This window comes from Perna viridis, chromosome 4 (genome assembly GCF_037379345.1).
Source record: "Perna viridis isolate PV_CMFRI_1.1 ecotype Kerala chromosome 4, ASM3737934v1, whole genome shotgun sequence".
Lineage (NCBI taxonomy): Eukaryota > Metazoa > Mollusca > Bivalvia > Mytilida > Mytilidae > Perna > Perna viridis.
Window position 1 is genome coordinate 572,934 of NC_142448.1, and position 19,686 is coordinate 592,619.

Here is a 19,686-nt window from a genome sequence, read left to right on the forward strand (position 1 = left end):
TTGTTGGAAGGTTGTTTCACAGAGTAATGAATAGTATTAGCTAACCCCCTGTTCCCCCAAGAATCAATCCAAATTTTGATTTAAATTCATGATTTTCAGCTACCCTTATACCTTCCATTTATGAATATTAAAAAAAAAACAAAAACAAAAAAACTGCATTTTTGTATTTTTTGGCTACTTTTTATACCTTGTCAAGGCAAAAAACCATATTTTATGTTTTTTTGATTCAATGAACTTCTTTCTACAAAATAAGGTAAATTAAGATATGGCTTATTTGGTATTTTCTGGGTTTAGTATTATCACAATTGATACTTTCGAGATTCTTTTGATGACTTGCGGTGATTTTCATAGTTTGAATTTATAAAAAAAATGCCAAAAATTGGACTTTGGATTTTCCTATAAAAAGTCACATAATTTCAACTCTACAAGTTATTATTACTTAAACATCTCAAATTTGGTATCATTTGATAGATTATCTTATTTTCTACACGAATGAATCATGATAAACTAATTTTCAAGAAAGGGTCTTCAAAAAATGTTAAAAATATTACCCCTACCCCTAAAAAATGGGCCTCAGTTTCAAAAAGAATTCTCATTCAAAGCAAACTGACACTGTAACACTCATATTTTAGGCATTCATAATTAAGATAATGATGTATCCAACATATCTGATCAATTTAGATGCTTAGATTTTCATTTTGGGGTTATAATAACTATAAAATCGTATATAAGAGGATTTTTCAGAATTTTAGAATTTCTTCTGTATCACCTGTTTTTGTCATTTTTAAAAAATATTGTAGTGTAGACAAGCTTTTGTGCGATATAGTACATTTGTATAGTACCTTAGCTTCCAAATGAGTCCAATTGAGTCCAAGTAATAAATACTTGAACTTTTCCAAGTCAAGTGAGGCGAAAAATTGACGCCCTTATCCATGAAAAAATACCTCAACATGAATCAAAATGTTATGTTTTAGCTTTTAAACGGTGCACAATAGACATGTTGGTACTGTTGTATTAATTATTGGTGTATCCAACATATCTGCTCATTTCTGGCACATATTGTTCTGTTCCAATGTGACAATTATGAGTTTTTCATAAAGTGGGAAATTTTCGGAATTTCATATTTTCTTCCATTTTACCATTAATTGGCAATTTTTTTTCAATTTTGGTACTTAAACAAGCGGTTTTTTTTGCTTTTCTTGAAGATATAAAATTGTTGAATAAAAATGAACAAAATATATTGTAAAGGGAGACACTCAAAATTATACTTCACCACCTTGGATTGAAGCCTGGAAGGTTAGGTGACAAGCCAGCAAAACCAATTCTAGTAGAGAATTAATAGTTAAGCCAAGTCAAATAACTGGCTACTTAAATCTAACTACCTACTACAACAACAGTAGGCTGCCCTGCCACAATATATAGGTAATAAAAATAGATGGGAGAGAAGCTACACTTATCTAATAGTTGCTTATATGGAAGGCATTATCATGATAAATTGACTGCCCCCGGAACGGTCTATATTGCTTGAAAAGTTGATAATGCCCTGAGCTGCATGTGAGGGTATTATCAATTTGTAAGGCAATATCACTTCCCAAGGGCAGTCAATTTATTGATAATGGCCTCTTTGTAAGCCACTATTGTGTTTATTTCATTGAAGAATCTTAAGATGGCACTGTCATGTGATAATGACCTGGACATTATCACATGATAATGCCCTCCTCACATTTTAACACACATTAATGAATACTACATGACCATGTTTTAACCAATAAGAATAGCTTAGTCATCTCTGATATGAAATAATCATAAATAATCATTGACTTACTTATCTAGAATGACCCTGAGAGAGCCTCAATGCCAAAAGATGGAACAGTACATGAGCTGACTAACAGGGTAATATTCTTAAGGAGGTAGACCTAGGTTAAGGGGCATAGCTCTTGAAATCAGTGATACATTTGTAACACATTAATTTCACCAAAGCCTATCAAGCTTGATAACTATAGTAGAATGAAATCAGTCCAAGTCACTTTGATGCTTACATGAGATTGATGTAAAATGCTGAATACAGGCGTTCCAATGATTTCTACGAGTTGTGTCCCTTACCCTAGGTCTACCTCCTTAAGTCTTCTTAAAGTTTGTATTTTGCCTTTCTTTTAACAATGTAATAGTTGTTAGCTGAAACAATTATTGTTGTAGCCAATTAGATTCAAGTTTTTTTTACTTTCATACCTGTTAAACTATAGATTCATTAACAGAACTACTGCTTGTAAACAAGAAATCATTTTGACATTATATAATTACTCTATATATTCATTTTAGACAATAATATTTTTGGAGCCATTGATGGACTATGCGGAAACAGCTGGAGCTATGTTACTGATGCATGGTGAGTGTTTTTTTTTGTTTGTTATATAAGTGCAAAAAAAGGTGATAATATAATGATGTAGTCATTGTTGGCAGCTATGACGGCATTGTGGGTCTTTTGGCAGCTATGACGGCATTGTGGGTCTTTTGGCAGCTATGACGGCATTGTGGCTGTTATGGCAGCTATGACGGCATTGTGGGTCTTTTGGCGGCTATGATGGCATTGTAGGTGTTATTTTTTCCGTTTCCATGCAATAACTTTAGTTGTAGTGAACTGAATGTCATTGATACTTGTACTAGAGGAAGCTTGCTCTCAAAAATGTGGCCCCTATTACTCTGCAGAAAAAGGCCAAAAGGGATGAAATAGATGTTTATTTAAAATTGATGTAGCTGGTTTATTTATTGTTCAATTTTGAGAATTATTTAAAATTTATTTCTTGTAAAATTTTGTTTTAAGAATATTAAATAGATTTTAAATAGCATTTACTATTTTTAGTCAAAAGTTCACATCCTTTTTTAGAATTTTAAATGACATTTAAAAAACTCGTTCCTCATTACAAGAGCTTTATGAAGTATTGTAAAGTTGAGGGAGGTGTCATTGTAGTCACAGTGTTATTATGTTAGGGTTGTGGTCTTGACCACTATAGAATAATTTTCTTTATACTATAACTGCATTGGTAGTGTGGCAATATACTCAAAGGTAGCTATTAATGGTAAGGCACTGATTCCAACTATCATCAGTGTTCTAGGATTCCTATTTCCCGTTACCGGGGCAAGTGAAATTTGGGACAGGGAAAGTTAGGTACTTTGTTACACTTTCCCATGGCAAGTTGAAAACTTCATATGCTGTAAGGATTTGTTTTGTTAGGAATGCAGTCATTGACTGTGGGAAAGTTGATTTTATATAGATTTTTCCCGAGGAAACCGCAATTTCTGAAAAATCCTAGAACACTGATCATGAACTGACATACTTTTATAAAGAACATTATCCATTCAACTTAATATGCTATTTATATTATGGACAAATATAACAAACTATATATAAATAAAAAGTGAGGACAAACTATTGAAAGGACCTGACAATGGGGGGAAACAGTGAGGACAAACTAAAGAAGGGACCTGACAATAGGTGAAAAACTGAGGACAAACTAAAGAAGGGACCTGACAATGGGGGAAAAACAGTGAGGACAAACTAATGAAGGGACCTGACAATGAGGAAAGACAGTGAGGACGAACCAAAGAAGGGACCTGACAATGGGGGGAAACAGTGAGGACAAACTAAAGAAGGGACCTGACAATGGGGGGAAACAGTGAGGACAAACTAAAGAAGGGACCTGACAATGGGGGGAAACAGTGAGGACAAACTAAAGATGGGACCTGACAATGGGGGAAAACTGTGAGAACAAACAAATGAAGGGACCTGACAATGGGGGGAAACAGTGAGAACAAACTAAAGATAGGACCTGACAATGGGGAAAAACAGTGAGGACAAACTTGTACGTATGAACTTTCCCAAAATATATGTAAGAACAAACAACAACATGCACAAATATACATAATAAGGAAATTGTGAGTCTCTACGGCATTCACATAAATGTTCTCTTCATGCTATAGAGAAAACAAAGAAAGTGCTTGAGTAGAACCATCTGAACCTTTACATAAAATCTTAACATGTTACAATATGCTAAAAAAATTACTCTATTATTAACTCTTTCTTTAATTATGATGCCTTTTTGACTCCCCAATTTTTAAAACACCTCCCTTTTCTAGGGCTTGTAGTGGCTTAAATCATGGATTTCTCTGCACTTTTTTTGGCTAATTTGACTTGAAAGGCTATCAGTTAAATAAATGACCACTTTTCAATGTGGTTGAAGACCTGCAGGGGGGTCCCAGAGGGTGATGTTCCCCCCTCTGTTTCTGACAGGAAATTCTTGAGGTTTTACAGCTTTGCCAAATATCGTAAAACTTCTTTCAATAGCTATATTTTATGGATTTAGCTGGTTTCTGATCCTACCATTTATCACTGATTTTTAAACATTTTTATAGCTAATTTTCAGTGAAAAATTTGTAAAAAATTGCATTTTTCTGCCCCTTTGAGACCGACCCCCTGCTATCTCCCTGGTAACCATGAACTAGTCTATGTTTTCTGAGGACACCTTGCCAGTTAATACCCTCAGTAAGTTAAAGATTTTTTTGGACGAAATTTGAAAAACCTAGTTGTTGTGTCCTTAATGAACTTTAAGTCATTGTGTTTAAGTCAGTCAAAAACTGTAAGTCCCAAGTTTAAGTGTGTCAAAAACTTATTTTATGTCCACACTTGCCCCAAGTCAACAGAGTTCAACTGGCTGTGGTCTTATCATGCTGTGTTTGGCAAAGCTTTTTATTCATATAAGGTAAGTGATGAGAACTGTTGAATACACTATATTTATTAGTAATTGAATCGAAGCAGTAACACATTGAAACAGATAATGATAAGATGGCAGGATTCACATTTGATACAAACTGGATGTAATGATTTTAAAGAGTCCATTTAGCATTTACTAATATGTTGTCATGGTTTATGTCAATGTTATCAAGTTATCAACAGTTATTTTAAATGCTACTGAGTTTTAAAGAAGCCTGTACAAAGTCTCCTATTTGGTCACCATTAGATCTCAAAATTGGTTCACCTCTTCACAGGTTGAGAGTTTTTTTATTTAAAAATGTAAGTTTATTGTTACTATTCACTATTTTTGATGTTGGAAACAGTTTCTCTATTTAATTTTGTTTTAACATGTATAGAAATACATTTTATACGCCCTGCAAAGAAAGTTTGGGGGGAATCACCCTGTCTGTATGTCTGTATGTCCACATTTTTTGTATGTGGAACTCCTTATCAACTTGAGAGATTTGATGAAATTTTATAGGAAGTTTGGTATCATATTGTAACGATTTTTGAAACGGACTGACTCTTACTTAATAGAAATTTTGCATTTTTTTTACATTCAACTTCAGTTTTTTAGGATTGAAATAATAAGGGGATGAAATGCTAGAGTGACTTCTATAAATATTGCTCTGAGACAGTGTTATGAATTACTAGATGAAAGTGGGGGGACGGTTTATGTAAATTGATGGTGGTTAATACAATATGATATTTTGTTTGAATGTTTAATAGACTATTTCTATGTACAGTAGGAATGGTCTGGTCAAGTAGTAGTCCTACAACTACTCAACTTTTTTTATTCAAATTGATGTTTTTTTTGTTTGAGTAAATTGGGATTTAAATTACAGATTTTAGTGGAAATACTTAAAGTTTTGATCTGAATGTATTGAATCCAGATTAATTATAGTAGTATTGATAATTTTAATAATGAAGGGATGCTTGTAACCTATTTGAACATGAGAACGTCAATTTTATCTATCTGTTTCATTGAGTGAGTCTATACTTAACTTACTATTTTGAATTATTCCTTTAGAGAAACAGCGTCCCTGAGACAAAGTTAATTCACTTTTTAGTGGAATTTGCCTTGTATCTAAAATTTCCATCCATATAGCACATATCTTTGATGTTATTTTAACTTTCTGAAAAGCCAAAAGCGCAAATCACGGCATTGAAGGCCATTGTTTACGTTAAAGAATTCCTTGCCATAAATTGGTTTATTGTCGTAAAATGTTGACGTCATGTGCGTTTGGTGGGACATATAAAATGGAATGCGCATTTGATACTCTTCAGTCGTGATTCGACTCTGAGAAAACATAGTATTCTCAAATTTCAAGAGGTCCTCAGGACACTCTATGTGAAGAACCATTCCTTTTTGCGACGTTGCAGAAGTGTTCAACAAGGTTATTATAATATAACTTTAATAACTGAGTTACTCTTGTAAATCTATTTAAATAACAACTAGCTATTACAAAGGTAAGTTCATTACAATGCTACAGGATGACTTAGTCATTACAATGCTACAGGATGACTTAGTTATTACAATGCTACAGGACGACTTAGTTATTACAATGCTACAGGATGACTTAGTCATTACAATGCTACAGGATGACTTAGTCATTACAATGCTACAGGACGACTTAGTTATTACAATGCTACAGGACGACTTAGTTATTACAATGCTACAGGATGACTTAGTCATTACAATGCTACAGGACGACTTAGTCATTACAATGCTACAGGATGACTTAGTCATTACAATGCTACAGGACGACTTAGTCATTACAATGCTACAGGATGACTTAGTCATTACAATGCTACAGGACGACTTAGTCATTACAATGCTACAGGATGACTTAGTTATTACAATGCTACAGGACGACTTAGTCATTACAATGCTACAGGATGACTTAGTCATTACAATGCTACAGGATGACTTAGTCATTACAATGCTACAGGATGACTTAGTTATTACAATGCTACAGGACGACTTAGTCATTACAATGCTACAGGATGACTTAGTTATTCTATGCGTACAAAACTATCTTCTATAGTGACTGCCGCTAAAAAGCTTTATTTATACTTAAGTTCGACTCATTGATTAATTGTAACTTACAAAAGTTTTACAAAGAAACGAGACTCATTACCACTTATACCAATTTTACAATATCTCATATTGCAAGTTAAATATAAATGTACAATAAACTAGAGCGCTTGACCAGAGCCACTTCCCCAAGTTTCATATATTGTATACAGATGTATATTATGTTAATTCATTTGGGACTTGTTCAGTTATGAACATTATAATTATAAATAGTTAATTTTTATTGGGTTTTAGTCGTTACTTATCAAACACAGGTCGTGAATTTCTTGAGTCTGTTGTCAATCAATGTGTCCTTTATTATTGATCTTTCATATAAGTGAAAGTTGCTTCAGTAGTAACGGGGAAATTGTTACAATATGTAGATTGGCATGAAGGAATATAATTACTGTCAGAGGATAATCCAAATAAAGGGTTTTACATGTTAAAACCTCATAAGTGTAACTCCTCCTAAACAACTCATGTGATTTTGATGAAACTTTAAAGGATGGGTATCATAAGTAGATGTGCATGAAGAAATTTAATTTCTGTCGAAGGACTCCAAAGGGAGATAATCCAAATGATGGTTTTTTTTTTTTTGTTTTTTTTTTTAATGTCAAATCTTCGTAGGTAAAAACCCTTCTAAGCAGCTGAAGGGATTTTAATGTGATTTTATAGGAAAGTTAGGTATCATGTAGATGTGCATGAAGGAATATGATCTCTTGTGGATGATGCCAAAGGGAGATGAGCTTGCTTACAGTATTTCTAGTTGATTTTAGACTTAAATAACGGGTTCCTAGTCTGCATTTTTGGGAACATTTATCATATGAATAATGCTATCTTTATCTATATTCACTGAAATACGTTCAAGGTTTTTCCTTAAATTTTAAGATAAACTGGAAACTTGAAAATGTTTCTGTACATAGGGGAGCAGTAGTTATCCTTTTATGAGCTGGATGCACTGTTAATTTAGTTTTTAATCTCTTCATTTAATCTTCCACTCAGTCATTACATTAAATAACATATTTGCAGGACCACACACACACTCTGGCACATTAACACGTAAAGGTATTGACATTCCTATACCAGCATGTGGACTGAGTATTTTCTTTGAATTATTATAAAATATCAACAAATTTGTTATGTTTTTGTTTTTTTTTCTGTGAATAAGAAAGGATATTGTTGACAAAATACTCAGTTCTGACCTCTGCATCAGAGGTTTAGTCTTGTGTCTTGATCTAGCCCCTCTATACTGAGCACAAACCAATCAAACCCAATCATTATTCTATATAAACTTGCACTACTGCATGTCAACGGTATATATCACCCACTGATTACCTAGTACAGACCTTGTATGCTTTAAAGTTATCCCTAATATTATAAAAAAGGTTTCAATATATAAGAATTTTAATACTTTTTTTCTCTACCAAGCAAATGATTACTTGAATTTAGATTATTTTTGATTTAAGAAAATAAGTAAAAAATCAATTTCCAAAACTAACCTGTATAATAGGACCTTGACTTAATGGGGTAAGTAAGTTTTCCTTGTTTTATGTTATAAAAACAATGGGATAATTTGAGAAATAATTTATTACTCATTTTCTAAAATCAATATAAATCCAAATTTAATACCATGTTTTCAGTTGGTTTTTATGTTAGAGTATTTAAGTTTAAAGCTAAGATTTTTTAATTATAATATATGTTAAATGTAGACTGGTAAACTTTACACATCAGCTACTGGCATATAAGAAAAAAAAAATTATCATCAGAATTATTTGTTTGTAATTAATTTTGTAACCAGAATGGTTTGATCGTAAAACTGATTCAGTCTCATCACATACACTCTCCTTATTCTGTATAGAAATTCATTAATGTTTCATTTAATCACGTAGATTTTTATTTTCTTATTTCTTATAGATTGTACCTCTAGAGACACAAATAGCTTTCCAGAATTAATAAGAATCCACTTGTGCTTGATGGACATTCTGTTCACTTTTCAAATATTAATTCTATGTTTTATAGGAGAACAAGCAGCACCATCTGAAGCTGTAGATACAAAGAAAAGTAAACACAAGTTAGCTGATTATACCAGTAAGTTTATCTATAGGGGGTTACATGCATATCCAGCTAGTTATATCAATAAGTTAATCAATGGAGGATACATATATATCCAGCTGAATGTACTAATAAGTTAATCTATGAGGGATTGGAAAAATTGCACTTTGGACACTGTCTTGCCCCTGGTGAGCACCACATCCAGTGAAAAATGACCATTTTCAGGCAACAGACCCATTTTCTCACACATGCCCAGCCACCCTCCCACCACCTCCTCAACCCATCCACCACACCCCGTGATCACCTAACTTTAACTTGTATAAAACAATCAGCATCAGCACCATGATGCAACTAATTTGCATATAATTTGCATTAGTTTGCAAAATATCGAAATCTAGGCATTTTCTTCAGACAATTCAGCATGGTGAGTGTTAATCAATGGGGGATACATGTATATCCAGCTGGTTATACCAGGAAGTTAATCTATGGGGGATATATACATATCCAGTTGATTATAAAGTAAGTTAATCAATGAAGGATACATGTATATCCTGCAGATTATACCAGTAAGGTAATCAATGGAGCATACTTGTTTATCCAGTTGATTATACAAGTAAATTAATTTATGGGGGATACATGTATATCCAGCTGGTTTTACTAGTAAGTTAATCTATGGGGGTTACATGTATATCCAGCTGGTTTTACTAGTAAGTTAATCTATGGGGGTTACATGTATATCCAGCTGGTTTTACTAGTAAGTTAATCTATGGGGGTTACATGTATATCCAACTGATTAAACTAGTAAGTTTATTAATTTGGGTTACATGTACATCATGCTGATTATACCAGGAAGTTAATCTATGGGGTTACCTGTATATCCAGCTGATTATACCTATATATAGTTAATGTTTTAGTGTGTCACATGTATACAAGTAAGTCCGTGTATTTGTTCCTTTGTATTTAGCATATCATTTTTGTTTTTATAATTTTTTTTTAAATATGAGGGAAGCAAAATCATGGTATCTACGTAAATTTGTTTAAATATGTTAATCAATTTCAACAAAATAATAGTAAAAAAAAAACTGTAGTTTTTAGTTCCCAAAAGGTACTATGTTTTACCATAAATGAAAGTTCATATTGACACTTATGTATTATCTTTACAGCAAAAGTGCTATCAGCTCTGGGTCTAAATCTGAGTAATAAGTCAGAAACATACAGTGATCCAACACTACGCCATGTCTTCATGCTGAACAATTACAACTATATACTCAAGTCTGTTACAAGGTAACGTTAACCATTACTAGAGTCTATTTAAGTAGCAGGGTGATTCATGCATATCAGTAGAATACTCGAGTCTATTTAAGTAGCAGACAGAGGTCATTCATGCATGTCAGTAGTATACTAGAGTCTCTTTAAGTAGCAGACGGGTGATTCATGCATGTCAGTAGTATACTAGAGTCTATTTAAGTAGCAGACAGAGGTCATTCATGCATGTCAGTAGTATACTAGAGTCTATTTAAATAGCAGACAGAGGTCATTCATGCATGTCAGTAGTATACTAGAGTCTATTTAAGTAGCAGACACAGGTGATTCATGCATGTCAATAGTAAACCAAAATTACTGTTATTTATTTATTCAGAAACAGACCACACTTTGTTATATATCATATAATACTACATAGAAAGTGTAATATCATATATACTACATAGAAAGTGTAATATCATTATACTACATAGAAAGTGTAATATCATATATACTACATAGAAAGTGTAATTAATTGGAACTTAGCATGAGTTATCATTTTTATAGGACATGACTGCATGGTTATCTTTACAAAAAGAATTGTAGTTACATAAGTTAACAAAAAAAATATTCTGAATAATCTCTACCATTGACATTGTACATTTTTTTATGGGTAAATACACCATTAAAATACCCATTAAAATACTGAAGTCAGTCATTAGGTTTTTATTGTGTGTAGATTTAATTTAGTAATGGTCTGATTTACAGGTCTGGACTACTGAATTTAATTCATCTTTGTAACAAGGATGTTGGCCAGTACTATCAAGATCAAGTCCATGAACAGAAACGACTTTACTCTGAGAGGTATATACACTACTGAGAAGTATGTACTCTTCTTATATTCTAAAAGGCTTCACCCTGAGAGGTATGTACAGTACAGAGAGGTATGTACACTACTTTATATTCTCTCTGAGAGGTATATACACTACTGAGAAGTATGTACACTTCTTATATTCTAAAAGACTTCACTCTGAGGTATGTACACTACAGAGAGGTATGTACACTACTTTATATTCTTTCTGAGAGGTATATACACTACTGAGAAGTATGTACACTTCTTATATTCTAAAAGACTTCACTCTGAGAGGTATGTACACTACAGAGAGGTATATACACTACTTTATATTCTCTCTGAGAGGTATGTACACTACAGAGAGGTATGTACACTTCTTATATTCTAAAAGACTTCACTCTGAGAGGTATGTACACTACAGAGGTATGTACACTACTTTATATTCTCTCTGAGAGGTATGTACACTACTGAGAAGTATGTACACTTCTTATATTCTAAAAGACTTCACTCTGAGAGGTATGTACACTACAGAGAGGTATGTACACTTCATATATTCTAAAAGACTTCACTCTGAGAGGTATGTACACTACAGAGAGGTATGTACACTTCATATATTCTAAAAGACTTCACTCTGAGAGGTATGTACACTACACAGAGGTATGTACACTACTTTATATTCTCTCTTAGAGGTATGTACACTACTGAGAAGTATTTACACTTCTTATATTCTGAAAGACTTTACTCTGAGAGGTATGTACACTACTTACATTCTAAAACACTGGGAATGGAAGATAAAGTTCAGGGTTATAGAAGTCTGTATGTCTGTGTGTCCATTTGTCAATGTACCATGTCAGAAATTATACTAAATGTAAGACATAGATACATGACATGATTATATTCATGATTAAAGAGTTGTTCTAGCTATTATAATGACATACATGACATAACATACATGTATTTATTCTATCTATTATTACTGCACACATGACATAGCATACATGTATTTGTTCTATTATTACTGCACGCATGACATAGCATACATGTATTTATTCTATCTATTATTACTGTATGCATGACATAGCATACATGTATTTGTTCTATTATTACTGCATGCATGATATAGCATACGTATTTGTTCTATCTATTATTACTGCACACATGACATAGCATACATGTATTTGTTCTATCTATTATTACTGCATGCATGACATAGCATACATGTATTTGTTCTATCTATTACTGCATGCATGACATAGCATACATGTATTTGTTCTATCTATTATTACTTCACACATGACATAGCGTACATGTATTTGTTCTATTATTACTGCATGCATGACATAGCATACATGTTTTTGTTCTATTATTACTGCATGCATGACATATCATACATGTATTTGTTCTATTATTACTGCATGCATGACATAGCCGACATAGCATACATGTATTTGTTATATCTATTATTACTGCACTTATGACATAGCGTATATGTTTTTGTTAATATGATTATTTTTCTTGCTTTCTGAATGTTTTAAAAGGGACTACATTTTGTAATTTGATTTTCACAAATTTCTCATGGACAGATTTGACTTTTAGGTCAGATGTGAATCCCACCCATGTCTAATTTGTATAAATTACTTCTTTGTTACAATTATACAGTTGAATGTATCATTTTTTTCCATATGTTCCTAATCGGACATTTTTCAAGTAGGACATAAATGAGCCATACCAAAGCTTAAACTTGAAAATTCTTCATTATTCTATTCAGTCTCATGTGTTACAAATAAAAACACCCTAAAAGCATTTGTTTTTATCAAGATTGGTGAGTGTTAAAATAACCCACACCAGCATCTGACACATGCATATATTTACACTCATAAATCTGTTGGCTGAAAATGATTCACAAATATGGTGTACTCATTGGAAGCTTGTTTGCTGGTGATACAGAACTAAAGTTGAACTATTGCCTTAATGAGGTAAACGGTGTCAACATCCTGGATGTGAGGTAAACGGTGTCCTTTGGGTGGACAATGTTTATATTATACTGTATATTTATGTTTTAGTTGGAGTAAGGTTCTACATTACATACTAGAGATAGATGAACCATTATCACAACAGAGACTGATGCAGCCTGATGTTAAGGTATACAGTTTACCTGTATATTATTCTACTTTTAAGCTCACCTGGCCAAAGTCCATCTGAGCTGTTGCTATCATTTGGTGTCAGTCGTCATTGTCGTCATCCATCGTCGACATTATGAACAATTTTTCAAAATTCTCCTCCTATGACACTACTTGACCAATTAGAAACAAACTTGTTATGAATGTTCTTTGGGGTATCCGCCATAGAACAGATGTTGGAATTTTTTATCTGTGGAAAAACATGACTGCTGTTACTAAAAATAGAACATAGGGGGTTGGACAGAAATTTTTCGCGTATATCTCCAAAACTACTTGGTTATGCAAAATTCTGACATCGGGTAAAAGTGTTCAGCATGATGAGATCTGTCTGTGGTCAAATTTTCATGTCAATCTGTTAAGCCATGTTGGAGTTATTGCCCTTTTCCCATGTTTTTAATGTTCTTTCTTTAAAAAAATTTCTCCTCTGACATCACATGACCAATTTGAACCAAATGTGGCATGAATGTTCCTTAGGGTATTCTGCATAGAACTAATATGGGGATTTTGATCTGTTGAAAAACATGACTGCTGTTACTAAAAACAGAACACAGTGGTCAGACAAAAGTTTTTTGCATATATTTTCCAAAAGCATGAGGTTTAGCTAAATTCTTACGGAATATATGTATTCAGCATGATGAGTTCTATCTGTGGTCAAATTTTCTTTGTAATCTATTAAGGTCTCACTAACCACCTACGGGTCAAATGGCCACCCACCTATGTAGGAACAAAAACACACTGAACCTAGACATACATTGTGAGTGCATTATTTGTGTGTATTATGATAAAGAGTAGTTAAAATAAAGCTGAGAATGTGTACTTTAAAATCATATTTGTAATTTATACAAAAGTGTATAAATATTGTTTGCATGTGTGGGTAAGTTGCCTCCATGCTGCCAGTTGGCAGAAAAGGTAAAAATGTATATTTTCAGAATTATTTATACAAGTAAACTTTGTGAAGATTTTCTACAATCATTGTACAATTAGCATAATGATTTTGAAAGTCTTATTTTCATCGCTTCGAAATGGTATGCAACTTCAAGATGTCATTTGTCCTGGGAATCCAGCACTTTTGTAACATATAAAGTAATGGAAACGTAAAATAATGGAAACGGTAGAAGTGGTTAGTGAGACCTAAGCCATGTTGGAGTAATTGCCCTTTGTTCAACGTTTTTGCTCTTTTTATGTTATTATTTCAAAAATCTTGTCTGACATTACTGGACCAATTTGAACCAAATTTGGTATGAATGTTGCATAGATCTGATGTGTGGATTTTTGATCTGTCAAAAAAGTCATGGCTGCGGTTACTAGAAATAGAACCGAGGGGTCAGAAGTTTTTCTCATACTTCTCCAAAACTGCCAGGTTTAGCCAAATTCTTTCAACTGCAAAAATGATCCTTATTATAAGGACTACAATAGTCTGCAGAGATCAAAGTTGTTGGACCACTCATTGTTAGAGTTACTGCCCTTGAAAGGCCAATAATGATGTTTTTGGCCAATATCTTGAAAACTATAGTAGACAGAAAGAAACTTTCAATTGATGAAATGATCCTTATAAAATAAGTCCTACCAAAGTCTTCATTGTATCAAATTGTCAGACAACTCTTGTTAGAGTTATTGCCTTTGAAAGGCAAAAATGTAACCAGGCGATTGATTCAGTCTCCTGGGAGCATCTTGTTTCATTCACTGTCACATATTATATTATGTAAAATATTTCATACTTTATTGTGGTTATAGCAGGGAGGATTATCCAATAATGTAAAGTACCCTATTAAAGTATGACAGATTACAGCTTTTTTGATGGACATGTTTTTTTTCCTTTTCCAATTGTTGTAGTGCCTTCCAACTACCTTTACTACAAACCATTGTGTTGTTAGGTTGAATTAAATGTAGTACTACTTATTCAGTATCATCTCATTTGCATACTTCATCTATCCATTTATTATCTTTAACAGTAAACCATGATAGTCTCTTCCAATCTCTTTACTACAAACCATGATAGTCTTTTCTGATCTCTCAAACTACAAACCATGATATAGTCTTCAATCTCTCAAACTACAAACCATGATAATGTCTTCTAATCTCTTTAAACTACAAACCATGATAATGTCTTCCAATCTCTTTACTACAAACTGCGATAATGTCTTCCAGTCTCTTTAAACTACAAACTATGATAATGTCTTCCAGTCTCTTTACTACAAACTGCGATAATGTCTTCCAGTCTCTTTAAACTACAAACTATGATAATGTCTTCCAGTCTCTTTAAACTACAAACTATGATAATGTCTTCCAGTCTCTTTAAACTACAAACTATGATAATGTCTTCCAGTCTCTTTAAACTACAAACTATGATAATGTCTTCCAGTCTCTTTAAACTACAAACCATGATAATGTCTTCTAATCTCTTAAACTACAAACCATAATAATGTCTTCCAGTCTCTTTAACTACAAACCATGATAATGTCTTCCAGTCTCTTTAAACTACAAACTATGATAATGTCTTCCAGTCTCTTTAAACTACAAACTGATAAGATCTTTCAGTCTCTTTAAACTACAAACTACGATAATGTCTTCCAGTCTCTTTAACTACAAACTATGATAATGTCTTCCAGTCTCTTTAAACTACAAACTATGATAATGTCTTCCAATCTCTTTACTACAAACCATGATAATGTCTTCCAGTCTCTTTAAACTACAAACTATGATAATGTCTTCCAGTCTCTTTAACTACAAACTATGATAATGTCTTCCAGTCTCTTTAAACTACAAACCATGATAATGTCTTCCAATCTCTTTACTACAAACCATGATAATGTCTTCCAATCTCTTTACTACAAACCATGATAATGTCGTCCAGTCTCTTTAACTACAAACCATGATAATGTCTTCCAATCTCTTTAACTACAAACCATGCTAGTCTCTTCTAATCACCCTTACTGTGCTCTTTAAATGTTTATAAATTCTATTTCAGCTTAAGGACAAGGAGAAACAGAATATTAAAGATAAATTTTCAGTAAGTTAAGATATCAAACTTTTTACTTGTTGACCTTTTAGAATCTAGATATGTGTTGTCAACATTTAAAATAGAATGTAATGACTTCAACAGGGCATCATATGTTTCTGTTAATCCTTTTCTTGGAGATGTATTAATTGTGCCATTTAAGTTTCATATATACAATTTGCATCAATTTTTACAGCTCAAATGCACAAATTTACCTGTAGTTACCTGTATTGATAGTACATTTTTATAATACATGTATAGAACAGGTAAGTACAATACATGTATGTAAAATGTATGAAAGATTTACTACCTGATCAGTTAATCAGATGTTCACCACAACATTACTCAGTTTAATGTGACATTTTTTGGTGATCAAGATGGACATTCCAACCTCTTAGATGACTTATATGTTAAGAAATGTAATTACAACTCCTGCTCTGTTAGAGTTAGCACAGATGAGATTTGTGATGCAATTCTTCATGGAACATTAGACTATATCCATGAAAGAGTAATCGAGGGAACCAAGATTCAGGCAGAAATCAAAAAGAATGTAATTCAGGGACAAAGACCAGGCATGGAAAACACACACACACAACATAGAACATAAAATAACCAAAGTAATACTTTCATAGCAACAAAAATAAATGAGCAGCTGGGACACTAAAAACTGGGAGCATGGACCAGGTGCACAGGTAGGGTAAGTGTCCTCTGCTTTTCTAGAAACATCCGTTGAGCTGCTGATAAAAAGTCAAGTCGGGGATAAAAGAAAGGAAAGGAAAACTAACATATTGAACAAAACAGTTCTCATGGTGCAGATGGATGTACCGTAATGATCTACAAGTTCATGATGAGGATCATAAAACTTCTGTAGTGATGACTTCAATCTCGTAGCAACATAGCTGTGCTCCAGAAGCCTAATTGTTAGAAGTCTAGTGCGTTAAAAAAGTCTGTGTAGTTATGACAAGCTCTAGCTTAGGGTATGAGTTGTGATATGAAAACTCCATACACAGGTCTGAAGGGATATTGACAAAGATGAAAGGAAAGTTTACAATACAGAATGAAGTCATTGAGTTTGTAGTATAGTTTGGTCAGTAGTTTTTATGAAAATGATAATTTGCTGATTATGTTTTATCAACCTATGTAGATAACACAGCTTTATTTCCACCAACTAATTGGGCTGAAAAGGAGGAGGGAAGTCATGATTTATATGGACTAACACAAATGTATTGTCTCTTTTTTGGCACAGTTGATACAAACATTTTGAAAATGTATTGACACAAATGATGTATTGCACACGGTAAATTGGTGCAAACTTAAAACACCCCTGTCTATCTCTGTTCTCACACAACATTTATAATGACGCTTATTGTAAACAAATATTCTAATAGGGCGAGATGTGACATAATATTTAGTTATAAGACATGTTTGCCTTAAATTCTTTATACATATCTAATCTTTTGCTATTTACAACAATTACATTCAGTTAATTTTGAGCAGGTAAATGGCTTATTTGTATATATGTATTTTAATTTCCATCAATTATGGTATACACCTAGTTACTACATGTATAACTCCATTTGTTTTTAGGGGTTCAACAAAGAACTGGAAGAGATTATGAAGATACAGAAAGGTTATGCTATACCAGACCAGGAGCTGAGAGATAACCTGAAAAAGGACAATAAGGATTATATTGTACCTCGTTATAAATTGTTCCTGGAGAAATATGAAAAGATCAACTTTACAAAGAATAGAGAAAAATACATAAAATATATCCCTGCACAAGTTAGTGATATCATAGATAAATTTTTTGATACATCAGCATAATGAGTTTATCCTGACAATGATGTCTTACTGTCTCTATAGTTTAAGGGCCATGTCGCAATGTTAATTTGTTGTTAGTGTTCTAATGAATCACTGATCAAGTCATTCTCAAATTTGTTATAATTATCATATTGTTTACTTTAACTGTTAGAATCAGTGGTGAATACAGAGGCGGGAGGAGGGGGTGGACAACCCACATTTGATTGAAAAATTTGTATTTTTAATGTGTAAAATTGACAAAAAATGGCAAATAACATCCTAGCATCCCCTTTTCTGAGGAACCACTCCTTTTCAAAGTGTCTGGATGTGGCCCTGAGAATGTTTTTTGTTCCAGTATTAGAAGTAAAGTATGTTCATGTTTGACCTAAGTTTGTAATTACAATACTTTGTTAGGTTTAATGACAGTAATGCATAGAAATGTGTGTATAATGTGCAGTGACAATTGTCAATTTTCTGCTGATGTGTTTACATTTTGTATTGGGAAAGTTCTGTTACAAAATCAGGTTATGTCAGTATACTGGGAAGTACAGTCATCGTGTATGGTACATATACATGTGGTTTATATACAATGTATTGTGCTATATAAGTGTGGGTACATTATTACTGTGTTTAATTGTATGTGTGCATTGTTACTGTCTGTGTGTGTCAGTAACGTTATTACTTTTAGTATATGTGTGAGTAAATTGTGAATTGTAATCCTGTCACAGATAGAGTACTAGGAACTACTACTGATTACTCCAATGTGACCTTAAATCAGTTAGCTGTGAGTGAAAAAAGCAGTGGGAATTTGGTCATTGTTCTGTTCCTTTTAGGGGTACTACATGATATGGTGTACATACTTTGTGTATAAATATGTTACTCAGTAAGTATTGAACCAGTATCATTCAAACGTATACATGTACAGTGTTTATAAACATATGGAAGGTGTGTAGCTGCTATCATCGAAAATTTTATAATTTTTCTCTAGATTTTAGCATGTTGAATTTGATCATTGACTATTTGTTGTCAGTGGTACATACTTAGTGTAATCTGTAACTTTATTAATATTGTACCAATTCAAACTTTATTTATATACATATAAAATAAGTTCACATCTTATTATGTTTATTGTGGAAAAATCTTCACCATTTTTTCAGCAGTAAATTGCTTTCATTTGTACATACTTAGTTTAATTTGTAACCCCCATTATAGTTTTAAAACTTTTCATAGTGTTATTTTCAGTATTTTTATCAGACTAGTCATGCTTTACTACAGGGACAACCATTGTTATAAGTGCAATATATGTATAAACAAATTTAACTACACAGAGTTGGTTTTCTGAAATGACTTAAAAAATTATCTGCTTCATTGAGGCAATTTTAAAATAATATAGGGATGCAATTAGGGGTTGAATATCTCTTCCACACAAAAACAAGGTTCAAAGACAATAAAAAATCGTTTAGAAAATTAACAGTAGGAAAATCTAAGTCATCTCTTATGATTTTAATTTAAGTTGTTACTCATCCAGTTTTTTACAGTCTATAAATTGTTCTTTGTGCTGATGTGACCACTTATTTACAGATTATGACACTATAACATGCACATGCTATTTTACCATCACTGGTATATTCACGCTGCAATGGAAGAGGGAGGCTTAGCATGTTGTAAAAACTAGATTTTACCCACCATTTTGTT

The 19,686-nt window shown here is 32.7% G+C and overlaps 1 protein-coding gene across 7 annotated transcripts in view; it reads left to right on the forward strand.

Moving 5' to 3' along the window:
* Window positions 1-19,316, forward strand: part of LOC148618354 (exocyst complex component 7-like) — a 40,544-nt gene extending 21,228 nt beyond the window's left edge. For 4 of the 7 annotated variants that reach the window (XM_088577152.1, XM_088577149.1, XM_088577151.1 and 1 more), the window contains 8 exons: window positions 1,834-1,893; window positions 2,320-2,386; window positions 8,886-8,954; window positions 10,082-10,202; window positions 10,929-11,024; window positions 13,077-13,155; window positions 16,162-16,203; window positions 17,779-19,316. In XM_088577152.1, the coding sequence (XP_088433278.1) occupies window positions 1,834-1,893; window positions 2,320-2,386; window positions 8,886-8,954; window positions 10,082-10,202; window positions 10,929-11,024; window positions 13,077-13,155; window positions 16,162-16,203; window positions 17,779-18,015 (771 nt within the window). In that variant the 3' untranslated portion in view covers window positions 18,016-19,316. Of the gene's footprint in view, window positions 1-1,833; window positions 1,894-2,319; window positions 2,387-7,895; window positions 7,932-8,885; window positions 8,955-10,081; window positions 10,203-10,928; window positions 11,025-13,076; window positions 13,156-16,161; window positions 16,204-17,778 lie in introns of all 7 variants that reach the window. The other 3 variants (XM_088577146.1, XM_088577148.1, XM_088577147.1) reach the window with 1 other exon arrangement.
* Window positions 19,317-19,686: the final 370 nt, after the last annotated feature.